Below are 27,249 nucleotides of genomic sequence, written 5' to 3'. Positions count from 1 at the left end.
TAAATTTTGTTCGGCTTGGAATATGACGCCTTGTTAACACTCCCTGTGAGTCCGTGTACTATGTCGACACCCAAAGAAATTTCGCATGTTGTTGGTGGAGGCTGTGTCGTGTTAGTAGAACAAGACTTCCATATGTGATTGTTTTCTGGAAAAGGGGGAAGCGCAAGTAGGGTGGCAACGAACTTACAGACATTTAGGTGAGTTTACCCAGTGGACACTTGAGCCTTATTTACACCTTGCGCTGATCAGTAGTTGGAAATAGTCTTAATGCAGCGCATGCAACACAGTCCCGCTTTATTATTCAACCACCTGAGCTAGTTATGCATTTCAAAACAAGAAACTTTTAGCCACAAAAGAGACCTTCGGGTAAAATCACTTCAGGTAAGAACGCAACCAGTATTCTGCAGTGAAGAATACAGATCCAGGCATATTTTATGACGATAGGCGTTATCCAGTAATCCCACAGAACGCGTGTCTCTAGTATGAACAGCACTCGGGCGCCTTTTTCTGTTCGTGTTCCCGTGACTTGGTTATGGCCAAAGGAAATAGCAGTTATCTACTTTCAAACACGTGCGTCAAACACGCCGTGGGCGAATGTAAGAAGGAGAGAGTGATAAAAAGAAGAGAGAAAGGAGCGTGACATAGCAGAGGCAAGAATTACTTTTGACAACCTGAAGTTGTTTAGCGTGCACTGAAATCGGATGCCATACTGGTGCCCTTTGCACTTGGCCTTCGCTGAAGCGTGTCCGGCGTGCGCGGTATTTATTTCTGCGTCCTCAAACGCCGTGGGAGATGCTGCCAGGGGGTGGCGAGAAGGCGCATCAAAAGCCGGGATCTTATTCCGCGTTCTTGTGCTAAGCAGTGTTTCCTAAAAACCCTGCCAACCCGGTAGGAATTTTTGGCTGGGCAAGATAACGCTTACAAAAAACTAATTGGATAAAAATTTCGAACTACCAAACAACGTTCATAGTCTCCAAAGCTTATATTTATTGAGACTCCTTAGGAAAGAAAAGCCTGTTACGTAAAAGTCCAGCTGTGCGGGAGGAGCTGGGGCAATCTGACTTTTTATTCCCCGTGCTTCTGTACACGCGGAGCCTTGGTTGCCACTTCTGCTCGTTAGGAGGAGGATGCCAGGTATAAAAAAATTTCAGGTGCTTCTATACTTTAAATTTAATCGTATGATCTGGGCTTGTGAGGTAAACCAGTAATTAGTTTGCATTTGTCAGCCGTTGATCGAGGGGTGAGAGGCGCATCTGACCAGCTCACAGGTCGAGCACCAAGCGGGTAGCACCAGCCGACGGACTGCCTGAGTAGATGACCTGTAAAGCGAATCTCTCGCTCCTAAACGCGTGAGTGAAATATTTCCTCCGCCAACATAACCTCGAAACACGTGACGCTTCGAGAATACACTGGTAAAGGTTGCTGAGAAAATTCAGGGGTCACTTTGACTGTCTAAAGTGCGTAGAGGCGGAAGCGTTTTCCGCACCACTTTCGCTGCTTCTGTGGCACTGGTGGCGTCACATATAATTGAGTACAAATTACTAAGTGATTTCAAATCACTAATTAATGGTGAATGCCTTCACCTTTGAACGCAACGCTTTTTGAGGAAAGGAAATGGCGCAGTAATTCTCTGTCACCTCGGTGGACACCTGAACTCACCGTAGAGGAAAGGGAGAAGTGGGAGTGAAAGAAAACAAAGAGGGCTCGCAATGAAGAAAATTAAAATTTTATTTGAGGAAAGGAAATTGCGCAGTAACTGTCTCACATATCTCGGTGGACACCCGTGAAAATTCAGGAGGGCACTTTTTAAGGCGGAAGCCTTTAATGCCTCATCGTTGTAAGCAGGAGCTGTCGACAGAAATGTCACGCTTTTCAATTGGTCGAAACGGTCGTGACGTCAGAGTGCGCGAATTTCAAACGGGCCAATTGTACCTTGGCTACTAACCATGCAACCAATTAAAGGGATCGTATAGTGATGCTCCAAATAAGTTTGACAGAGTTTAGTTAATTGCTTACTTAACAAATTAGTCTAATTAACCTTTCTTGTCACACCAGATAAATAAAAACCGAGTAGAAAATTGGCCGAGCTTGGGAATCGAACCCCGGTCTCCGGAGTGCTAGTCGAGCACGCTACCACTCCGCCATGCCAGCTCAATTGTTTGGAATGAACAAAGGTGCGTCTAGTGAATACGGTGTCTTCGTTCACTCCCATCTTCCTCCTTTCCCGTTACGGCGAGTTATAGGTGTCCACCGAGATACGAGAGACAGATACATTTCCTTTCCTCAAAAACCAATTTACCGATCAGCAAGACGCATTTGTCCGCGTTTCAGATTGGTCGAAATTGTCGTGACGGCACCGCGCGCGAATTTTGACGGGTGTCCAACGAAATATGTGAGGCAGTTACTGCGCAACTTCTTTCCACAAATACAATTTTCGACTAGTGTCTACTGAGATATGTGCGACAGTTACTGCGTAATTTCCTTTCCTGAAATACAATTTTCATTTTCTTCATTACGGCCCCTCTTCTTTCACTCCCACTTCCTCCCTTCCTGTACGGTGCGACTCAGGTGTCCACCAAGATGACAGAGAATTACAGCCCCATTTCCTTTCATTAAAAAGCGTTGCGTTCAAAGGGCAACGCATCGCGCCGAACGGATGGTGGCGTTCCGTGGACTCCGTGGCAGCGCTACAAAACGCTGTTGCGTTCCACTCCTAAAGGCGAAGCTTAAGCGTCATTAATTGGCAGTTAATTAATGCACCAACAAAATGTGCAGTGAACAATCGCGTAGCAGAATGCAGCACTCAGGCTTTCGCCTTTCACCACTTTAGCCGCTAAAGTTCCTCGTAATTTTTTGACCTAAAGTGTGGTCACTGATGTGTAATTAAGATGTTAAGCTTCGCCTCTGAGTGTTGAACGCGACAGCGTCTTGCAACGCTGCCAGGGAGTCCATAGAACGCCATCGCCCATTCGGTTCTAAATGGTCGGTAAATTGGTTTCTGAGGAAAGGAAATGTATCTGTCTCTCATATCTCGGTGGACACCTACACCTCGCCGGAAGGGACGGAAGGGAAGGGAGGAGGACGGGAGTGCGCGAAGACACCGCATTCACTAGACGAGCCTTTGTTCACTCCAAACCATTGAGCTTGCATGGCGAAGTGGATAGCATGCTCGTCTCGCACGCCGAAGACCGGGGTTCGATTCCCGAGCTCGACCAATTTCCTACTCGGTTTTATTTATTTATATGGCCTGACTAGAAATGTTAATTAGGTCAATTGGGTAATTAGGCAATTAACTAAGCTCACTCCCACTTACTTGGAGAATCACTGTACGATCCCTTCAATTGGTTGCATGGTTACTAGCCAAAGTACAATTGGCCCCGTTTGAAACTCGCGCACTGTGACGTCACGACCGTTTCGACCAATTGAAAAGCGTGACATTTCTGTCGACATCTGCTGCTTACAACGATGAGACATTAAAGGCTTCCGCCTTTAAAAGTTTCGTACCGTTTGCACCACCTGGTTTGGTATATTAAGGCGAAAGCCTTTAATATGTCTCATCGTTGTAAGCAGCAGTTGTCGACAGGAATGTCACGCTTTTCAATTGGTCGAAATGGTTGTGACGTAACAGTGCGCGAATTTCAAACGGGGCCAATTGTACTTTGGCTAGTAACCATGCAACCAATAGAAGGGATCGTATAGTGATGCTCCAAGTAAGTGGGGCTGAGCTTAGTTAATTGCTTAATTACCCAATTAGCCTAATTAACTTCTCTAGTCAGGCCATATAAATAAATAAAACCGAGTAGGAAATTGGTCGAGCTCGGGAATCGAACCCCGGTCTTCGGCGTGCGAGACAAGCATGCTATCTACTCCGCCATGCCAGCTCGATGGTTTGGAATGGACAAAGGCGCGTCTAGTGAATATGTTGTCTGTGCTCACAACCATCCTCCTCCCTTCCCTTCCGGCGAGGTTTAGGTGTCCACCGAGATATGAGAGACAGATATATTTCCTTTCCTCAAAAACCTATTTACCGACGAGCGAGGCGTAGAACCGAATGGGCAATGGCGTACTATGGACTCCCTGGCAGTGTTGCAAGATGCTGTCGCGTTCCACGCTTGAAGGCGAAGCTTAGCATCTTAACCACACATCAGTGACCACAATTTAGGTCAGCTTAACATCTTAACCGCACTTCAGTGACCACACTTTAGGTCAAAAAAGTACCCCCCCCCCTGAATTTTGACGGGGTGTTCCGAGATATAGGTGACAGTTACTGCGTAATCTTCTTTCCTGAAATACAATTTTCATTTTCTGCATTACGGGCCCTCTTTGTCTTCTTTCACTCCCACTTCCTCCCTTCCTCTACGGTGCGGTTCAGGTGAACACCGATATGACAGAGAATTACTGCGCCATTTCCTTTCCTCAAAAAGCGTTGCGTTTAAAGGGCAAGGCATCGCGCCGAACGGATGGTGGCGTTCCGTGGACTCCGTGGCAGCGATACAACTCGCTGTCGCGTTCCACTTCTAAAGGCGAAGCTTAAGCGTCATTAATTAGCAGTTAATTAGTATGCAGTCGTTCATGAGTAGTCAGTAATTAACCATTAATTAGTGATTTGTCATCACTTAGTAATTAGTCTCAATTATATGTGACGCCATCAGTGCCACAGAAGCAGCGAAAGTGGTTCGGAAAACGCTTTCGCCTCTACGCACTTTAGTCAGTCAAAGTGCCCCCTGAATTTTTCTCATCATCTCACAGATGCGCAAGGTGTCACTTTATGTGCGTTATATGGGATTCAACCTTGGCCATAAGAGTTTAGTTATGTGTGTCAAGCGTTGTGAAAAAGCATAGCCTTTGTTGCATGAATTGTCACTGTCTCGTTGGCACTCCACCTGGCTGATTGGTGCATGAAACTTTTCTCTGGTGAAAGCGATTTCTGTGATAGTTTTCCAAACATACACCTGTTTCGTACATTACAGGATACGATGACCTATGAACACTGAAAAAATCATGGTAGAAAAATGGAGAAAATACCTTCTTTCTCCATTTCAATCCAGACCCGTTTTTTTTTAACTCACTGTCCGGCATCTTCAAAGTTCTGAGAGGCTATCAGAAAAGTGGCCTTCTTTTAAGCGTAAGGGAATTCGCTTTCATTAGCATCGGTGTTTGTTCCTGTTCAGCTCTTTGTAAGCACAAAGAGGGTGACTTTTGCAAACACTGCTGGTGTACTCACTACACTTCATACGGTACAGGCGTGGAACAAGTCCCATTGTTGGCGCAGGCCTGGTCAGATGCGCCAACGTCGTTAGGGATTGAGTACGCTTCGGTTGTGTTGTGGGCGCATCGGAGGAGCGTGGTGTTCATCCTGAGTGGCTCCACTGCGGACAATGTTCTGCCCACGGTCTGCCAGAGGACAAGTGCGAAGACAAGTGACGTTGCTACTGCGGTGCCCTGCGAGGAAGTACCACACTTTTTGGCATTTCTTGTGTGCCAAACGACTTTTAAGCAGCGACGTCAGAAGAATGCAGTCATTGACGTAACATGACATCACGATGCAGAAAAGAAGTGCGCATAAAATCGCTGACATTTCGGCATTCTCATACTTTTTACCCATTCGCCAGCAAAGCGAACGGGAAAGACATGTTGCGACCTTGGGCGTAAATGCTCAGCGTTTAGAACCACACCAGTACGAAATCACAGCGCTCACTCATACTTTCGATGGCTCAGTGCAATTCAGTGGAAGGACTGCCGTACATCAGAATTTCTCGTGTTTTAAGATTTCGCATCCAAGAGGGTAATGTGTTTTTGCTCTATAAAAGACTCGAAAAGCTGGGTTCAAGAGGCAAAACACATTGGCAATGAAAGTTGAAGGCAGCCGCTTGGAAGCTGTGCTATCGACGAGCAGCATATACTTGCCTTGTGGCCCCTACCTAACAACGGCGCAAAAAAGCTTGGCATACTCATTCTCGTCTTCACTTTCCTCATACGGAATGCATTCATGACGGCTTGGGTATGTGGAAGTGTGCGTAATTGCAAAGTTACGAAGAGTGGTTTGCGAGAAACTTCCTCTGCCGGAACGTCGTTCATTATTTCTCCCGAAATACAATTTTTCACTAGAAGAAGTTCCCTATTGGCTTACTGAACGATTTTCGCATACCACAAAAAACAAATTCGAATATTGAGGCAGTTTGATCTCTCATGCAATCACCTTATAGCTATAATAAGAGAATAATAGCAGTTTGCTTAATTTTTATACACTACACCACTGCGGAGAAAAATTTGCTTTCACAATCCAATGCGTGCATTCGATGATCAGCTATGAAGGCATCAATATTGTAGGTAAGCATGAGAGGCTATTCTAGGCCATGTTTATCTTTTGAATAGTTTTAAATAGTTCCATACATTACTTTTTTTATTTCTCATGATAACAATTACGTATTAAACTACTGCATGCGACGCAGCTTTTGCATTAAGGTGCATGCATTAGCGTGATTGCTTTGTGCTGGAGATAATGCTGTAATGTTGGCCCACTCAAATGCTAAAGGAGGAAGATATTCTTACAGCTTAATTCTTAGTAAGTAAGAGCTGAGCTACGCGTAACAAACAAAATACTTCTTTCATAAACACAGAATGAGCAGAAAAAAGTCATCAAAGCTGCTTTTCTGCGAAATAGCAGGGTATTCCCCTCATTAGTCAATAGGGTAAAGAGTAGCCACGATGCTTCAACTTCGGGATTGAAAACGTGGCTATGAAAGCAACTGTGTATCGCAAGAATCTGACAAGGTTTTCCATCTTCATCAAAATGAAAAGGTAAAAGCTGGGGCATGAACTTAACGCCGCTGGGTTTCGCCATATCGGCAAGACGTGGTGCATTTCGAAAGGCCAACTGTTTTGCTTGTTTCCCAGGACTTCTAGGGTAGCGTTTTGCTCAACAATAGTTCAAGGAGGGGACGTGAAAACTGACAACCTTTTTTGCAACCAAAAACTGCTAAATGAAGAACATAAAACACACAAGCAATGAAGAATAAAAATAAACTTGATATAATAGATCCGGTGCATGGTGTTGCAAGCACGTGCTTGCGTACTGCGTCTCATTCTAAGAAAATTAAAAAACGAAATGGCTCAGTTACCTGGCCTTGACCGAGGTAGATAAATCAAATATATAAAATTTAGCGCGGGCTCCACTAGGGTTCAAAAGGCTGTGCAAATTCAACCTTCTTGCTAGTCCTTAAGAAGTTATTTTAGCAAACCATTGAATTGGGTGTCGCTTGTGCATAAGTTCAATCTCCTGTTGTATGTTTAGTAAATCTTCCGCGTTTTTATGCTGTTCGCTTAAGTGGCGCACCCTGGTGTTCGCCCAGGGGAGACAGATGGCCACGGCCACCATGCCGGCGAATGGCCCGGCCGCAGCGCTGTAGAGGGCCATCAGTACCTGTCCGAAAGAAAACGACTTTGGTTAGGTAGTGTAACACACGTTGCTGCTCCGTCATAATAAAATTATTTGCGATACTCCTCAGTGCCTATTCGAAGAGCTAAGTACGGAAGCTGATGCATTTACCATACTTCTCTTCAGCCCAAGATGAAACGCAAATTACTCCAGTGAACTACAGTTTTTAAAATTTCTGTTAGAGTCGTCGAAGAATGCCTAGTGTCAAGGTTGAAGCGCAGGTTGACAGAGGAATTGACGAGTGCGTCAGAGAAAATAAAAGCCTGGATGACGCAACTTATTTCGCAAGCGAAGTGAATCACCAACAGAATGCGTAACATTCTATAGATTACTCGCATTACGGTTATCTTCTGAGTATTTTGGTCCCTTTGATTAACGCTACAACCCCCTAGGATCGTAATGTTTTTTTCAGTAAAGCGAAGTTGACGTAGGATTAACTGTTTCTCTAGTGTGCGCGGCTTTCACCCTTACCCTGGCCGCCGATCCCAGATGAGGTACCAGGACAGCGAAGCCCGTCATTAGCGCACCGCTGGTAATCTCTGTGCATGAAGGAAATTCAGATACAAATTGAAAAATATGGCAAAGGACAATTCTTGCTGCCTGTTTGTTTATTTTTGGGTTTACTTATAATTAGCAACCTTTACTTACTGAATATACTGCAGGCGCAGATTACCCAAGCTACAGTATAATAATAATGCGACCATAATTTGTTCGTTGAAAAAGGCAATATATTTCAAGAAGACGAAGCCGCGGGCATGCATTTGTGCATTAAACATTGTCGAAGAAATATACTTCCGACGCCTAATTACAATCATATGTTAGAAGAGATTCCCAGTCTACTCACGTTGGTATGTTCAAGTAATACTTTTGCCTGCGTAAATGGTTCATAACTTTAAGGATTATTAAATGGCGGCAAAAGAGAAATGAGACAAAGTAGGTAGATGAAAACAAAAAGACCGGTAGGTGTAGTTTGAGGGCAAAATCTTCGCCAAAAAAGTTTGTGAGCTCAATTATGGTCCATGGTTTGCCTGGTGCGTCACCTTCGTTCTGCGGGATGTCATTTAAGATAGGTGTTGAAATGATTACTTCTCTTTGCAAATTTCTGCGCAGAAACTAAATGTCATTACTTTCTCGGCATGGGGAACTAATATAAATTCTATTTCAGCCATGAAGTTAACAGATCAGTGAAGTTACTGTTTTCGTGGAATATACACCTGACATGATTCTTTTTATAAGTTGAAGTGAATTTCACATTTTTCGATTGAGAGTCCCGGATAGTGCGGACATGTTCGAGATTACTCAGATGAGCGTTTTAAACGGAAATGTGATTGAGATGTATGTACTGTAGAAGAAGGACTTCGGGGACGGCGTCGAGGTCGGCGATGGAGCGCGGCGACCAAGACCAACACGATCTGCGCGATGGCAATCCCACAACCTCTTCTTCTTTATCGGCGTCCAGCGAAGGGGTCCATCTTCTTCTTCACAATGCCCCCCAGAGAAAAAGGAGCCATCCTGGCGACTTAAGGGGACGAAGATACGATGGGGTCGTAAAACGGCTTAAGGCGCTGCACATGTACAGTTTCACGGCCACGGCGCCGAAGATCTGAAGGTGGTGTAAGAGGCTCAACAATGTAATTGACTGGCGAAGTGCGCTCGACGACACGGTAGGGTCCATGGCACTTGGAGAGCAGTTTTGTTGAGAGGCCGGGACTGCTGGATGGAACCCATAGCCATACGAGCGAGCCGGGCTCGAAGTGTAGTGCATTCTTCTGAGTGGTGTCATGGTGATGTTTTTGGCGCCATTGAGAGTCGGTCGTGAACGATCGGGCAAACTGGCGGCATTCTTCGGCGTGCCGTGCAGCTTCGGTAACGGTGGTACATTCAGAGGCATCAGGTTTGTAGGGGAGCACTGTATCAAGGGGAGCAGATGGATGCCGACCGTGAAGCAAAAAGAACGGAGAGAAACCCGTGGTGGATAGCGTAGCAGTGTTGTATGCATAGGTGACATAACGCAGCACAATGTCCCAATCGGTGTGATCGGATCCAACGTACTTCGCGAACATGCCACCGAGGGTGCGATTAAATCGTTCAGTAAGACCGTTTGTTTGCGGATGGTAGGCGGTGCAAGTGCGGTGAATGACTTTGCACTGAGCGAGCAGGGCTTGAACGACGTCAGATAAGAAAGCACGGCCTCTGTCGCTGAGCAATTCGCGAGGAGCACCGTGACGGAGAATGAAGTGCGTCAATAAGAATCCGGCCACATCACGGGCTGTGGCAGCTGGGAGCGTGGTAGTTTCGGCATATCTCGTGAGATGGTCGACCGCGACAATGACCCAGCGATTGCCAGAAGCTGTGTACGGAAGAGGGCCGTAGAAGTCAATGCCAATGCGGTCGAAGGGTCTAAGCGGACATATGAGAGGCTGTAACTCACCAGCCGAACGGTGAGAGGCAGGTTTGCGGCGTTGGCAAGCCAGGCACGATCGGACGTACCGAAGAACAGAGTTGTACATACCGCGCCAATAGTAGCGAAGACGAATTCGAGTGTACGTCTTGAAAACTCCGGCGTGACCGCACTGCGGATCGGCGTGGACAGCTGTACATAATTCGGTCCGTAGATGGCGCGGGATCACGAGGAGCCATTTCCGTCCAGTTGAATTGTAGTTGCGCCGGTAAAGGAGGTGATCCCGAATCTCGTAAACGGCGCGTGAAGGGGTAACTTGCGAATGGTTGGAGAGGTAGTCAATAAGAGAGGCGATCCATGGGTCCTTTCGTTGTTCGGCGGGCATGTCGCTGACGTCGAGCGTAAACGCTACGGGGGCAAGGTCGGCTGGAAGCGGCGAGCGAGACAAAGCGTCGGCGTCTGAATGCTTGCGACCAGATCGGTAAACGACACGGATATTATATTCTTAGAGACGAAGAGCCCATCGTGCCAACTGGCCGGAGGGATCTTTGAGCGATGAAAGCCAGCAGAGGGCATGATGGTCAGTGATACATCGAAAGGACGGCCGTAAAGGTAAGGTCGAAACTTTGTGAGTGCCCAGACAACGGCCAAGCACTCCTTTTCCGTTACTGAGTAGTTAGTTTCGGCTTTCGTGAGAGTACGGCTGGCATAAGCGACCACGTATTCGCCGAATCCACAGGGGCGCTGAGCAAGCACAGCGCCGAGGCCGACACCACTGGCGTCTGCGTGCACTTCGGTGGGCGCCTGGGGGTCAAAATGGCTCAGGATGGGCGGAGCTGTGAGGAGGCGGCGCAAGGTATTGTAGGCAGCGTCGCATGCTGGTGACCACAGGGAAAAGTCTGAGTTATGGCCAAGGAGCTGAGTCAGCGGCGCGACAATGGATGCAAAGCTCCGTATAAAACGCCGAAAGTATGAGCACAAACCCAAGAAGCTTCTGAGTTGCTTAATGGTAGTAGGTTTCGGGAAGGCAGTCACAGCTCGAAGTTTGGCGGTATCAGGGCGGATACCCTCCTTGGACACAACGTGACCTAAAATAGTAAGCTCACGAGCAGCGAAACGGCACTTCTTCAAGTTGAGCTGCAGACCGGCATTCGCAAGACATGTCAAGACCTGCTTCAGGCGAGAGAGGTGGGTCGCAAAGTCCGGCGAGAACACCACGATGTCGTCAAGGTAACACAGGCACGTCTTCCACTTCAGGCCACGCAGAATAGTGTCCATCATACGCTCGAATGTAGCAGGAGCATTACACAGACCGAAAGGCATGACTGTAAATTCAAAGAGGCCATCGGGGGTGACGAATGCGGTTTTAGGGTGATCTTCCGCAGCCATGGGTAGCTGCCAGTAACCGGAGCATAAATCGAGCGAAGAAAAGAGTTCAGCGCCTTGCAAACAGTCCAATGCATCATCTATACGCGGTAGAGGGTACACATCTTTCCGCGTGATTTTATTTAGGCGACGGTAGTCAACGCAGAAGCGAATAGAACCGTCTTTCTTCTTCACGAGGACTACAGGAGAGGCCCACGGACTGTTAGAAGGCTCGATCATGCCATTCTGAAGCATAGTGTCAACTTGGGCTTCAATAACTCGGCGCTCGGTGGCAGAGACACGATAGGGGCGCTGACGCAGAGGAGCATGAGAACCGGTGTCAATGTGGTGGGCGACAGTTGATTTGCAGCTCAAAGCAGGCTGGTGAAAGTCGAATGAAGAACGGAATTGATGAAGCAGTGCGAGAAGTTCAGTGCGTTGAGGGCCAGGAAGATCGGCGTCGATGGAGCGGAGGAAAACGTCAGGAGACGACTGGTCCGGTGCAAGAACAGGTGGTGTGAGTGCAGCCAAGTCACCAGGCTGCGAAGCGGTGGTTGCGTCAGCGGTGAGAATGAAATCAATTAGCTGTACGGTGCCGAGGCATTCGCCACGACGCAGGGAGACGGGATAGGAGAAAGGATTAGAAATCCAGAGTGCGGTGAGGCCAGCTGATATAGAGAGTACGGCATAAGGCAGGAGAAGACTTTTGCGGTTTAGAAAGATGGCCGAGGGTGTGAAAAGGACATCGGTACTGCGGGAAAAAGCACAAGCGGTGGGCACAAGGACGAAAGAGCACGCAGGGAGGTCAATATCTTCGGCAACGACTTTCGGAGGAGGAACGTTCGGCAACGGTACGTCAAGCCCAAAAAACTCCAGTTCGGCACGAGCACAGTTGATCACCGCATTATTGCGGGACAGGAAATCCCAGCCCAAGATAAGATCATGAGAGCAGGAAGGCAAAACGACCAACTCTATGGCGTACACAACTTCCTTAATGACGACTCGTGCTGTGCACACCGCTATATGGTTGACAGGCTGGGCACTTGCCGTGCAAAGTGAGAATCCTGAAATAGGTGTCGTTACTTTGCGCAATGAACGGCAAATACTTGCAGCCATGGCAGAAACAGCAGCGCCGGTATCGACCAGAGCCAGTACTATAACGCCTTCAACAGAAACTTCAAGCAGATTCGCGGGAGATACGTGAGGCCTTTTACAGTTCGCTCGTTGCGCAGTTCTCGCCTCAGGAACTGCGGCAATCAGTTTTCCTCTTGCGCAAGATTGGGACGCCGTCGCAGCGGAGATAGGGAGCGGCGACGCGGCGAGGTTGAGCGGCGAGGAGAAAAGGAGCCACGGTCATTCGCGTCGGAACTTGCAGATGGATCGGCGGCTGCGTACTGATTTCGGGGCGGCTGCCAGGAAGCTGACATTCGGCGCGGTACAAAATCGTCGTGAGTGCGATTTCTGCAGTACCGGGCAACATGGCCAGCAAACCCACAGGAATAACAGATGGGACGGTTGTAACTTGTTCGCCATGGATTGCGGCGCTGCGGAGGAGGTGGAATAAAAGGCTGTGGCGCCGGAAGAAATTCCTGTACAGGTCCTGGAGGCGTAGCGTAGACCAAAGGGTAGCTAGCTAGCCGTGGTCGGGCAGCGACGGCAGCGTACGTCAGTGGTGCGACAGGAGCGGGCGTCATTGGTGAAGCGGCAGGGACGTCGGCGTATCCGAGGGGCTCAACGGCTGGTGCGTGCTGAGGCATGGGAGCTCGTGGAGCGACAGAGGGAAAGGCCTCTGCCACGCGGTCGGCAATGACCTTTCGAAGGGGCGCCAAATTTTCGGACAGCTCGCAGTTCGTCGGAAGTAAAGATATCTGGCGAGCAACTTCCTCCCGGATGAAGTCTTTGAGCTGCTGCAGCAGCGTGGAGCTCCCAGATGTAGAGGAGAGACCAGAAAGTGGTTCCACAGGGCCGGAAGGTGGTGGAGTGATGAGGCGCTGCTTGCGCAACTCATCGTAGCTCTGGCAAAGGTTGACTACTAGGGCAACAGTAGTCAAATCCCGGGACGTTAACATTTGAAAGGCGTCATGTTCGATGCCCTTCAGGATGTGCTTGATCTTGTCTTTTTCGGATATCTGTGCGTTGACGCGACTGCAGAGATGGAACACATCTTCAGTGTAACTTGTGAATGTTTCGCCGAGCCGCTGTGATCGATCGTGCAGGCGTTGTTCGGCGCGGAGCTTGCGTACAGCAGGACGACCAAACACGGTGGTAAGGTTAGCCTTGAATGTATCCCACGTCGTGATATCGGCTTCGTGGTTTCGATACCACAAGTTGGCAACTCCGGTCAAATAAAAGATGACATTTGTTAACTTAGTGACGTCGTCCCACTTATTGTAGGAACTCACTCGCTCGTATGAAGCGAGCCAGTCGTCGCAGTCTGTGTCGTCGGTGCCGCTAAAGAGCGTAGGGTCGCGCTGGCGTAAGGAGCCAGAGCAGCCAACCGGCTGGGTCATCGGGGCGGCTGGGGGTTGTCCGTCTTCAGCCATACGAGCTCGTCTTGGCATACGTGAGGCAAGGAGACCAGGCAGCACCTCCACCAAATGTAGAAGAAGGACTTCGGGGACGGCGTCGAGGCCGGCGATGGAGCGGGGCGACCAAGACCAACACGATCTGCTCGATGGCTGTTGTTGTTGTTGTCCTCTATGTAATGGCGCGTACCCACTGCAGGGGATTGGCCAAGACACAGGCGGCAACTGATAGGTGCACAAAATGTTAAACAAGAAAATAATGGTTGGGAAAAATAAAATAATTATGATAATATTAGCAATTAGGAAATAAATGAAAGGATCTCAGATGTGTAATTGAAATAGGCTAAACAAATGCTGTGAGATCGGTGACTGAAATAGAGAACGGGGCTAAATATTCCACGTTTCAGAAAGCTTTCGTTCCAGAGGAATATTGATCATGAGAAAGAGCAGAGCTTCAGACGGCAGCCGTTTAGTGTCTGTAAGGAAGTTTTGCATGGCGGAGAGCACATTCCAGTTGCTGTGCCCAAGGGAGGAAGCCCCAAGAGACAGAGCAACCCCGGCAGACAGACTTAGACCAAGCTGTCGTAAAGGAAGCTCCAGAAGGCGGCTCCGTAAAGAGGAGAAACGGCGGCAGGTCAACAAGAAATGATCTATCGTTTCGGGTTCTCCGCAGAACGGGCACAATGGGGAGACCGCCAGACCAGATCTATAAAGGTAGAAGTTTAAGTGAGGCACGCGACAACGTAGACGCGTGAAGGAAACCTCAAGCTTGCGTGATCGCCATCCTTTACTGCACCACGGGTAAAGGAGATGCCAGAATTCGGGAGAGGAGGTCAGAGCTGATGCTGCGAATTCTTTCAAGAGCAGATACCTGCGAAACCTGGCCGCCGTAATATATGCGCTGGGTGGAAGCACAGATACGACTGGGCCTTGAAGAGATGCCTTCGCCAGGGTATCGGCAACCTCATTCAAATGGATTCCTCTGTGCCCAGGCACCCAGACCAAACGTAATGAACACACGTGGGGTGGAACCAAGCATTTGAGTAACCGAAGTGCCTGAGATGTAGACGCAGTGAGGGAGGAAAACAACGACAATGAATCTGTCATAATTATGACAGAAGACAAGGAGCTGTTTAATTTGCGCAACGCTAAGACTACTGCTAGAAATTCGGCCAAATAAATAGGGGTGTAATCGGGAAGGCGGAGATGGCAATTATTCTTCTTCTTCACCATACAAAAATGGCACATACCATAGAGTTTCTTACTACTACCTAGAGGGAAAGCTGGCGGCGCTGCACTTCAGCCAACATGGACGCTCAAAGCATCATGGGGCGGTGAGCTACTTGTTGCGGCACAGTCGTAGTTTTTCGGGAACACAGAGTGGTATTACTAAGATGTTTCATTCCAAAAACGCTGTTCGTGTACAGTGCACTAGTTCGTGTGCGCGCAGACAACTTTCGCGCGAACGCAGTGTGCAAAACCCATAGTAGTGAAAACGCGACGACACACGACGCCAATAAAAGGTTTCACTTTTCTGAAATGCCATTAAAAACCTCTTATAGTGTTTAAGCAACAACATTTTTTCTGAAAACATATTTCCTTTTAAAAGCGCGCCTGTTGAGAACGAAATATTAGTTTTTATAGCGTTCTTTACTTGGCCAATAGGAGGGCGAGTCGTCTCTTATTTTCGGCAAAGTTTGCACTTAAATGCTTTTCTGCTCGTTTGTTGCAATCATTAGACCAGATATTGAATGTTAGGACGTTTGTAGTTATCAAACAGCTTTATTTTTCTATTATTTTTTGGCCAAAAGTTGCAGTTCCGCAACAAGTAGCTCACCGCCCCATGATGCTTTGAGCGCCCATGGTGGCTGAGGTGATCACGTGGGGTCTCCATGCAAACTCCCATAGACGGCTTGCCAGCTTTCCCTCTAGGTAATAGTAAGAAACTCTATGGCACATACCCACGTCCCACAACCGCTTCTTCTTTATCGGCGTCCAGCGAAGGGGTCCATCTTCTTCTTCACAGTACGCCTAAGTTTCGTTCCTTATTTTTGAAACAAGAATGTTACAAATACTGATAAAGCAACCCTTTTCTCGAATAATACCAAATAACCTGCTATCGGTTCGCTTGTCTTCTCTCCCAAGCTTCGTGTTTCTGGGCATCGCTGCGCGTCAAGGACGCGTCACGGGTCCTATTTGGTCCCCGTTGCTTCAATCAAGCTTAGCTTGTACACCACTTCATATGTAGATGGTTGCGAAGAATATGTTGTGGTTTTACCAAAAAAACGCTTAGTTAGCGGAAAAATGCTGCGACTTATAACATTGCACAAAACTACTCTTCATTTGGCCTTTTTTCCCGCTAAACTTTGTTGATGTTTGAGATTGGCGTTGGAAACGCTGAGCATAATATGAAACCGCAGAAAAATATGGGTTAATGCCGTGCTTCAGGGCTGGTAATCACAAGCGCTCAGCTTAAGGCATCTGCACGTCTAAAATGAAAATCTTTGTTTTTCTCGATGTGTTAAGCACACCACTGTAAATAAAATCACGTCCAAACAATAAACAAGTACGCCTAGTTGGAACCAAGTATTTAGAGATGTGCCGCATAAAATCATGACACGGTGGGGCGTGAAAAAGATTGCTGTTTGAATTGCAAGCCTCTGTGCCACGAAAATCACAAGTGACACAGGGTGACAGAGTTATCTGTTCTTAGAAAGTCTCTCAAGTATATGGATTAGGTGGTGTGATCAGTGTAACCATCAGGGCACCTTGGAGCACCCTGCAGGTGGGGGCTCAGAGATGCGCGCATCTTGAAAAATGCATCTCGAACCTACCAGCATAGAAACTCAAACCTAGAACCTCCCGAATCTTTCATTTCGCCCGAAAGCACGTCAGATTCTCAGTATATGAGCTCTTATACGGCTGCAATATTTCCTGATCAATAGGAGCTAACGTCGAATCATTCGTGCTACTAATCTATAGTCGTCATTTGATTTTTATCGCTATATAAGAGAGTAATAAGGGAGTAATTACTCATTGACGCCCACCCGAGCGCAGCCATACGGCTACAAAGGAAAGCTGTACAGCTTTCTCACAAACTTCGTAGTGAAAGAAAAATTCGTCCTGGCCCGGTGTTCGAACTTGCGACCACCGCTTCACCGCAGCAGTCACTCTACCAACTGTGCTAACCGGGACTGCAAGCTTATGGTAGGGCGAGAGCGAATTGATCTATGACTCGAAGTGGGAACTGTGTTGGTCAAATGTTTACGGGAATCCCCCAAGGTGGAGTAGATTTGTAATCAGGGAGTAATTACTCATTGACGTCCACCTGAGAGCAGCCATTCCGCTACAAAGGAAAGCTGTACAGCTGTACAGCTTGGCTGCGCTCAGGTGGACGTCAGTGAGTAATTACTTCCTTATTACAAATATACTCCACCTTGGGGGATTTCCCTAAACATTTGACCAAGCTGTATCAGAGAGAAATGAGCTGCTCTTCTTATTAGTAAGACATCTTGGCTCTTCTACAGGAAACGTGTAGCGCGTATGTTCAGGTATCAGTATTGAATGCGTTGGTGGTTGCGATACATGTGTGCGCACAAAACTGACATATTCACTATAATATGTGTTGATTAATAGATCGGTGATCCTAGTACTGCAATACAAGCAAGAAATCCAAGCATAAATGGTAGAGAGGCCGGAAGGCACAATATTCTCGTTCCTATGATGGCAAGCAGGCCATGAAGTATTTTGAGCCATACTGTGGGGTAAGCACGCCTAAGCATTAAGGAGGAATACTTAAGCAATCTTTGAATTTCTGATGGCGTTGGCTTCATAAGCATCTCAAGGGTAGCACAACAGCGATTGATTGGCGGCCTAGGCAAAGGTCATTGATATAACTAACAATCAATAAAATAGTAAAATCAATAAAGTATTCAACAAAGAAACAATTTAGAGAGGTAACAATATACACAGGGTAGGCAATGCTAGGAAAGGTATTCACTGAGGTGTTTACTCATATGCTTCAGAAAGAAAGGCACCAGGAAAGAGGAGAAGGAAGAAGAGGAAAGGTAGAGAGGTTGACCGGAAGAATTATCAGTTTGCTGACCTACACGGGGAGAACTGGGGGGAGGGGATAAAAAAAGGAAAAAGAAAAGAGAGTAGCAGAAAATTGAAGTCACCATGAAAGGTTAACTTTGGTTAAAGTCACAACCTAGTATGCAGGCCAGAAGTTCACAAGAAGCGCAGCAGTGCCTTGGAGGCCTTCACCGCCGACGATCGCCGCGGCCAGCGGCCGAGAATCTTCGTTTACGTCAGTGGCCATGGATTTAGACGCTCTAGCGAACGGCTGAGCGAGGGCAGTCACAAAGAATGTGGGATATACTCTCGTCATACCCGCAGATGGCCCATGTAGGGCTATCAGCCGTACCGATTAAGAAATTGTAGAACTTCTTGTTGGGCTAGTTGGTAGTTATTCATAATTAAATTCAAAGGCGCCAAACCATACGCACACACACACACACAGGAGAAGAAAGAAAGACGAGACAGAGCGCCGAGAAGAGACCACGGAGCCTAAAGAACTGATACAGTTCACTGAAGGGTAGACATGCACCCGGTTTGCCTGGTGCTCATGGAAATATTCAGAGTGTCTTGTTTTAGTTCTATCTGCAATAAGTCGGTCTTCTTCCTGATGCCAGGTATTGAAACAAGCACACAGGGATTATGGAAGCTCCAAAGTGGCGATGATGGTCTAGAGGCTGGTGTAAACTTGAACGGCAGAATGGTGCGGTGTTCATAGACGATGTTCGCGGCCTGTTAACAGGAAGACTAGCAAGATGGTGAGAGCGAACCCGGGATATCTGTCTGAAATGTGCTCTCAGTGCATCAACTGTTAGGGATTGGTAGGGATTGGATGCTCAGGTAGGGACTGGATGCTCCTGGGCGATGAATACAGATGCGCCGTAGAGGCACATTTCGGCAATCCTAGGCAAGTCTGGGGAGCTTGAACTTGAACGTTCTGCAGACTTTGTACGTGTGTTTGTTTTTCGAATGCTTCTAAGTGCATGGAGCCTGTAGCGAACAAATCCCATGAATACGGCGTTGTATAGCTGCCTCATCGACCGCACTGACACTGCCCACGGCTTTCCCCCAAGAAAAGCGACAACATGAAAATCGGTGTCAGTCTCTTTTTCATGTACGAATTAGGGGAGGTCCATTACAGATTTCGGTCGATGATTACTCCCAGAAACCGATGGCTCTTTACGTAGCATATCTTTGTGCCTTTTATGCATACGCTATATTGAGACTTCTTGTTCCGTGTAAAGGCAAAGCACGACCAGTTTTCGGTTGAAATCTGTAGGCCTTGCAGGTGAAAGTAGGCCGCAAGAATACTTGACGCCTTTTGAAGTCTCGCTCAAACTTGTGGCCACGTAACTCCGGCTGCCCAGATACAGATATCGTCCGCATGGACTGAACGTTGCGTCGACTATGGTAGTATAGCCTACCATATATAGCATAACCCTACGGGGCTGAAATACACAACAGAGATAAAGGCTAGAAATGATGCTGAGAACAGCAGAGCCAAGTATAGAAAGTATCTGAGTAAAAACGCGAGTTTATACTTCTGTTAATCTAGACATAAGTTATTAGCAGGATATGCAATGAAATAAAATAAGCTCTGCTGGTCTAATAGAAAGCGTACAAAGAGAAGAAAAACTTTTTTTATTTCAGATCACCTTTGGTAGAAAAAAATATAACCAAGAATAGCCAAAACTGATATATCATTAAGAGCTTATGTGAAGCGTCCCGAAATAGCATCGGTATTATTGGCACACGATGTAAACAGCAGAAGATCATCGCCAGTAAACGCTGCCCTGAAAAGTTCTCACTCAGCTGCTGCTGTGGACGGTACATGCTTATCCTCAAAGATTAGTTATTGCCAGGTACACATGTTCAAAGGCAGAATGTTTTCAATTAAGGTGCTAGGTCTAGCTGTGAGTTATTTGGGAGCAATGCGCCTTTAAATTATCGTCTCAGATTGAAGACAGGCGCAGATTGCTTCTTGAGATTCACGGGGATAGTGCTGTAATTTGCACTGTATGAACTGCGGTCTGTCTACACCTGCTTGAAAGATGCAATATTCTGCTTTTGATGCTATATTGGCGTAATCAAAGTGGTGTAATTTTAGAATTACCCAATATAACTTGGCTTGTCCTCAGTGATTATGCTTTGAATGATGTTTTTTTTTCGGCGTCCATGCCTTCGCTCCCCGTTTGTCGGCATTGACTTTAGGACTTGTTCAGCGCTTGCTCACTGGAGCTATTCTCTTCTTGACTTTAAATAAAATTCTTCCCGTTATTTGCTTTGAAAAAAAAATTATGTACCCTGCAATGGGAGCTACACCGAGCTGCATTTCAGGATTAGGAAGCGTGTCTGTGGTGACAGAAGCGACTGCTCGAAAAAGAAGAGCGGTCACCGCTATTGTACCCTTTATTAACCCACGCTGTCAGCAAATCACAGTAGATTGGCACAGCAATACATAGAGGGTGCGTGCAATCAAATAAAAGATATTTTTCTTTAGGAAATGGCAATGTAACCAAACCCTTCATAAGTGTCCGGCAAAATAAAGGTTTCTTCTCGCTCTCTCTCTCTCTCTTTAGGCACAGTTTAGCCCTGGGGCAACAAACCCAGTAAGGAGCCGAGTCGGGGATTTATTGCTTTCGAGCGGTGCTTTTTGATGCAACAGCATCTCCGTGTCGTCCTCCAATAACCCTCGCGTTTCTACTTAAAGAAATTCCCCGATTCTCAAGAGGTACGGACATCATCAGCATCAACAAATTTGAAAATCTGAGGTCTTCATTGTTCCAGTTTCTTCCTTGAATTATCCTTTGGGAGTGTACTAATTTGACGTACTCTTCCACCTCGATATACCCAATGATCCACACTATTCCACACACTAATAGTAGTATGTTTATTTGGCCATATTATGCACAATATTCCCTCGAGGTGGGGATAAAGGAGGAAGACCAAGCATGCCTCCGGACAAGGCCTACACCCCGATTAACGCATCATGAAAACGGCGGCCGAAAGGACAAAAAAAAACGATGAGCAACATTATGAAAGTAGAAAATAGTTAATGATAGACAATAATAAATAACAATTAACAGTAAAAATATTTCATAATATGCACTTTCAGGTAAAAAAAGGAAGACAAACACAAACTCAAAAAACTATGTGTGTACAGAGTTAGCTGAAAGTTAACGGGGGGAGGGGGGAGATTATTCAGTTTTTTCTTTAATATAGACCCACTATAACTTTCTAAAGTAATCTGAATAAGAGACTGGTAGGCATTACGCAATGTTATAATTTGTTAATCAACATCAATTCATTCATTATCTCCAATAATCCACCTAATCCATTTTCTGAGATTGGCAAAGTTTCAAACTTTTCAGGGATACTTTGCATTATGTTGAGGGCAAGCTTATTTCCAAATGTTATCGCATATTATTCCTTCAGAATATGACAAAGAGCCCTAAGATTTTATTTATTTTTTTAAATAAAATGTATTGTACAGACCAAGGCATGCGATTTCGCCTGTGAGCAGGGAGGATCACGGACACATTACGACCGGCTGCGCGCAGCAGCTGCCAGCTAAACTCTGCTCACCCAGGAAATGCGTCACACTGCCCGCCTGGCGTTCGTTCAGCTTGAAATGGGGGGCCACGATGTCCACATAGAAAATGGCAGCATGCGAATTGATAATGGAGGAAATAGTGCTGGAAAGGAATAAAGAGCACTGTTTTGGTTCATTTCATTCCTATTTCTTTCACTGACCAGTATTCAACATGCTTCCAAACGATCCTACCTGAACGAGGCGCCCAGTAGTCCTGCAAGGAACAAGCCCCGGAGACCAATGACATTTGCAAGGTTTTGTGCAATGTAAAGAGGAACCACCTGCAAGAACCAGCCAAGAAGGAATGTAATGTGAGCACTGATACCAAAGCAGTTGCCTATTGGATTGTGCATCCGCCGCGTATGGGGATCGTTCCCCAGTGCCACCGGAAATCAACTGGTTTCCACTCTGCGCAAACTTTTCCCGGTCTTGATGGTCCGCTTCGTTGAGGTGAAATGCTTAGGCAATAGGTCTTTCACTCCTTCTTGCGCAAACGAAAAACATATTTCGTCATGTCACTTTAGGCCAAAGATGCCCTTCCGAATTAAAATATTCAGCACCATTGTCACGAATGTGAAGGACGTTCTCAGCAGGAGCAGGGGAGTTTGGTGGCTTACATGGTAGCCGAGAAACCGAAAACAAAGTACTTATAAACGAGTTCAGGGAAACACGTCTCCTATTGAAAAGACAAAAAAAAGGTGTACGGGTTTTTCAAATCACGCCTTGAGAAATACTTCGGATGAGCATTTTAATTCCTTTACTCTTGTTTTAGTTCGCCGTGGGCATAAGCTGAGTCTTCTGGAGGCAGTGTTTGTGTATCTCTAGCATAAGAGTATATCGTCAATTCATGTCTGTGAAGCAGACATTCGGGGAAGTCAAATACCTTGAGGTAGAAGCAGTTACTGTACGCTTGTTTGTTTTGTTCTGAATATTAAAGCCTTTCGACGGTTTTTTTTTTCGTTCGGAAGCAAAGGTTACGGCTCAACTATACTGTATTTGGAAGGAATAAAGCACTCTCAAGTTACCCTTCCTCTTATAACACGATTAATTAAACCTGTTAATTAGGCCTCCCTGTTAATTAGCTCTTTCCCCTCCCCAGCACGCCTGCTACAGTTACCCATCTCCTTTGACCTCTCCTGCTCTCCTTCGTGCAAAGGACTCAGCAGCCGATCCTAAGAAGTTTCGTCCTCATACAGTTAAATGACAGCGTCGCTGCCCATGTTCCTGTCTATGGCTGTTCTCGCGAACTGCTGATACTCCAAAGAGCTTTCACTTTTTCCAAGACCTTCACTATTTCCGTCTCTTGGCCCCGTCTTAAAAGTGACTGCCACGCCAATAAAGCCAGAAAAAACACGCTTTAAAACATATTGTTTGCTGGTGTTAAGCCGCCGAGGATCAACAGCGGCGTAGTCTAGGACGTGGGGCGTCCTCAAGATGATGATGATGTCCTCAGGCTTAATGGCTTCCTCAAGACTTCCACAACACACTTCTTCCTCTTCTTGACTGGCGCTTTCGTCAATATCATCCCGATCAATACAACGTCACGTCACGCCAATATCGTCAATTTCGTCACGAGCGCTGGCGTCAATATTTCTTCCGAAACTACTGTCGCCTCTTGTAGTACCGGGAGAAAATAGCTATGGTGACAAAGAAAACGTAGATGTAGGAATATGAGCCTTCGGTAGGTGTTAATGGTTTAGTTCACATGTCAAGCAGCCGGTAGTACCCGCAACCATGTTGTTCGCTCTTAGCGCACGTTAAAGAACCCCAGGTGGTCGAAATTTCCGGAGCCCTTCACTACGGCGTCCCTCCTAGCCTGAGTTGCTTCGGCACGTTAACCCGAATAGACGAAACCAAACCTTGTTGTTTTGAACACGCAGCTGCAATGCTCCTCTAATGCATGGACGGGTTTGAGGAAAAACGATAACTGACGAATTGCAATTCACGTATAGTGTTAGAACGGGCTAAATTTATATTATCAATCTGCTTACATAATTACCAAAGCAATAGTAGTGAGTGTAGGCTACGGTCTTATACGCTCTGGTACGAGACAGCAAAATGTGACCTTTGCATCGGTAGTGACCATAATGGTTACCTACGAAGTCTGTTAGAAAAGTTTGGTTTGGTTTGGTTTGGTTTGGTTTATGGGGTTTAACGTCCCAAAGCGACTAAGGCTATGAGAGACGCCGTAGTGGAGGGCTCCGGAAATTTCGACCACCTGGGGTTCTTTAACGTGCACTGACATCGCACAGTACACGGGTCTCTAGAATTTCTCCTCCAAAGACATTCAGCCGCCGCGGCCGGGATCGAATCCACGTCTTTCGGGCCAGCAGCCGAGCCCCATAGCCACTGAGCCACCGCGGCGGCTCAGTATCCGACCTTTGGCCGAAGAAAGAAACTGGCAAAACTGGAGCGTTGGAAACCTAATCACCATCAATGTAGTCTCCCTGGGACTTCACACACTTCTCCCAGCGGTGCTGCCATTGTTGGAAGAATTCCGAAAAGGCGTCTTTCGGACTGCAGTTTAGCTCAACTGTCGTTGCAGCCACAATGTCGTCTCCTGTCTGTTTGTTCACACAAGAGACGACAATGTCTTTACTTTTTTGTTCAGATGCCTTCTATCCAGCCAACATGAGTCGTACGTCTCTTTATATTTTCATTTTTGGCATTCTGATAAGCAGCTTGTCACTACTAAGCGATGTTTGCAGCTTTTTGTTTTTATTTTTCAAAGTGCTCCACTATTAGTCTTGTTTAGCCGTGAATATTGTCTTTTCAGTACTCGGCGACCATCAAACTGCTCTGCGAACCTATTCCGTTTTCTTTATCCCTGACGGAAGTTTCTCCCACGACATAGGCAGTACTATTCAATATATGTGTATAAGATTAATATTTTGTTTTAGTACTTTATTTTAGTACTTTATTTTAGTGTATTTTAGTACTTTGCGCGTAACCGCACTCCCTTGAGGGAATAAACAGCAATCGTACAAGCAAGACACTTGAGTGAGAGTTTAGTCGAAATAACAATATTGCTACGAAGCCATTTTAATCGCATTGTATTTCATCGAACAGAATACAGATATCTCACCTGATCGAAGCGTGTGATAGTGCCAGCCAACATCGGGTCGCAGTCATGGTACCAGTAGATCAGCGCCAAAGCCGTCAGTGATATTGTCGAAATGAAGAACATTGTCATAGCTGCTCCCGCACAAACAACCCTGCATAAAATTTGTGGGGAACGCTAAGATATCTGTGGCAATAGTGGGCATAGTCGCTTGGCTCTATGGAAGTCACGCGAAAACCTGGATCACTGAACTTCTTGCGTCATGGCGTCAGGACATCGTGGTAATGAAACCTCTCTCTGTTCTTTTTTTTTTCTTTGCTTTACATACCAAAGGCATCCTGCCGAGCCTCCGGCACCGTTGTGAACGAAACTTCTGTTCCATTCCTGCACGTCGTTACGGGCCCTCTTTCTTACGGATGGCTACCATGATGTGAAAATTGTTTCAGTGCAGCATAAGACGGACAAATGCTTGAGAGGGGAAAAATCACACAGCTTTTTTTGGCGGCCTTCGTTTGCAAGGCTGAAATTGTCGGCCTTATTGCTCGATAACCGGAGCAATGCTTCACAAACTCATTTGATATTGAAAACTACTGAAAGGGCAGAGCTCAAGTGCAGCTTTTGTGCTGTTCTTTCGTCTATAACGGCAAGTGTCTGTTTTAGCAGAAATACAAAACATAAATTATTATACTAGTCTGTCAAAGAGTGAATCAATTGCTGACCTTCGTGCACTGTGGATATTTCTCGCCGCCAGAAACCTCTGGACGACAATCTGGTCCATGCCGTCCCGCACCAGGTGGAAGGGCACGGTGGCGATGGCGTGCGCCCACACTGTCTCGTCGTCCCCCAAGTCGGCGTCTAGTCTGCGGAAGCGGGGATCAAAAATACACAAAAAAAAAGATTCGGTGACCGGACTTTCATAACTTAAGCTAGTGAAACGTATTAGTGAAAGTATTCTTAAGGAGAGCGCTGTTAAGCGCCCGCTCCAGGGTTTCACCAGTGATAATAGCAGTAGTCGGCATAAAAACTGGGAGGCTGTTGGAAACCAGCAGGAGGTGCTTACCGTGGAAGTACGAGGGCATGAAGCGAGAGGTGAAATACGTAAGCAGAGGGTGCTTACCATGGCCGGAGAAAGGCTTAGCGAGTATGAGAAGGGTGGTAAACGACTGTGGCGAGTGTCGCAAGCGTTGAAGTTGCAGGCTATGGGATCAGCGTAAGAGGTGTTGCCGCGGGAACCACTTGGTTAACACGGTAGGAGCTTTCAGCAACAGCGAAGGGCGTAACCAAAAGGTTGTTACGGTGGGGAACACCGGAGGGCGGATACAGTAGAAAGAGTATGCCAATAGCGCAGTGCCTAACTAGAAGATTGATATGGTGGGAACCATCCGCAGTGTGGTTACCGAAAAACGTAGAAGGTACTGCGACAATGCAGGAATGCACAAATGTAGTATGGTTTACACTGGAAGAGCTCAGAGATTGGCAACCGTGGAATGAAGAGGGACGCCAAAATTTCAACATCTTTTGCTCGATACAGTGTTAAACATTGGCAACCGTCCTCGCAGTATTTATTTTTCTTGAAAGAGTGTTGTGTAAGTTCGTTTCAGAGATATACTGTCGAACATCAACGAGTAGCGTGAATGCAATGTTTAAACAACACGATGCCGAAGAATTTACTCGAAAAGTTTTCTCTTTCTTGCGGGTAACAGTTGGCACAAGTTCTCGCCTGTCGCCGTCGTACAAAGTGCCGCGCGTTTTCTAAAGAAAGTTTTGTGTTTAACGATGAGCATTAAACTTTCGCAAGCTCGTGTTTTGTGACGCTGTGTTGCAATAATTGATTTATTTTCGTGCTTAATGGGATGCACTTTTTGCATGTTTTTATTTCTTGCATCGGCTGCTCCAAGGTCTTCGCGATACTTTTTGGCGTTTTCTTTGAAGTGAGCATCCTCTTTCAAAAACTACATGTATCGAGCCTCAGGTTGAAACGGTCCTGTGCAAGACCACGTGCTCTAAGATGGTATCACAATACTTTGGGTTGGCACACTTCCGGAAGTTTTTTTTTTTTAAAACGCGCATGCACCACAGGTAGAACAGTGCAGACGAGACTAACTAGTTAAGGAAGCTAATTATTATTATCTGGCGGAATTAAACGCCCAGAGATATTAGTCATCGCAAGCCGCACAGGACCGATCGCTTAACTGTAGGACGCCTGTCTGGAGTTTCGAGGAGAAGCGTATAATAACCGCCAAGGCAGTTTGCATCAATAATAGTGCACTTACCTGCGGCCCTTAAACACAAAATTTGGAGGTTTTGCCGCTAAAAATAACCGTGATTACACCGAGGTGGACCCGACAGGCCGTCACCAGCGCACTTTTGCGCACCCGGCCACGAATGCCGCATTTCGATGGAGGCAAAACGCAAAGGCTCCCCCTGCTTTGCGTTCTAATTGCACTTTTTGAGCACAAGGTTGAATAAATTTATTCGCAGCCCCGCACTACAACGCCCTTTGTACACCGTCTGCTACTTCGGGACGTTAGTACAGACATTCTACGCTTCTCACTAGTAGTGAAACGCGCAATGGCTACGGTGAGAGTTCTCTTCATTTGGTCCTAAAATATTTTGCTTCGGACAGGACGGCGACGTGGCCACATTTCCTCGCGTACACTCCTTTTACTCTGAAGGCTTGGAAATAAGTAGACAAGCAGCCCATAGCCATTGAAGTGAGGCCGGAATTTTCTTAAGCATGCGTGATTCAAGCTTTCGATTTAGGTAACGCTACTATGCTCATGCGCATTA

At 46.6% G+C, this 27,249-nt stretch overlaps 1 protein-coding gene across 1 annotated transcript in view; it reads right to left on the bottom strand.

Annotated features, from left to right (window-relative positions):
* Positions 1-27,249, bottom strand: part of LOC149337269 (putative sodium-dependent multivitamin transporter) — a 64,410-nt gene that overhangs the window by 8,900 nt on the left and 28,261 nt on the right. The window contains exons 6-12 of the mRNA XM_089554367.1: positions 25,179-25,319; positions 24,484-24,613; positions 21,591-21,679; positions 21,392-21,501; positions 7,910-7,977; positions 7,337-7,423; positions 5,225-5,442 (exon numbers count right to left, since the gene is read on the bottom strand). Of these exons, the coding sequence (XP_089410493.1) occupies positions 5,225-5,442; positions 7,337-7,423; positions 7,910-7,977; positions 21,392-21,501; positions 21,591-21,679; positions 24,484-24,613; positions 25,179-25,319 (843 nt within the window). The remainder of the gene's footprint in view (positions 1-5,224; positions 5,443-7,336; positions 7,424-7,909; positions 7,978-21,391; positions 21,502-21,590; positions 21,680-24,483; positions 24,614-25,178; positions 25,320-27,249) is intronic.

The sequence above is a fragment of the Amblyomma mixtum genome, chromosome 7 (assembly GCF_055824585.1).
Source record: "Amblyomma mixtum isolate Tamu chromosome 7, ASM5582458v1, whole genome shotgun sequence".
In the NCBI taxonomy this organism is placed as follows: domain Eukaryota; kingdom Metazoa; phylum Arthropoda; class Arachnida; order Ixodida; family Ixodidae; genus Amblyomma; species Amblyomma mixtum.
Note: the sequence above shows the minus strand (reverse complement) of the source record. Positions and strands in the feature narration are given on the sequence as shown.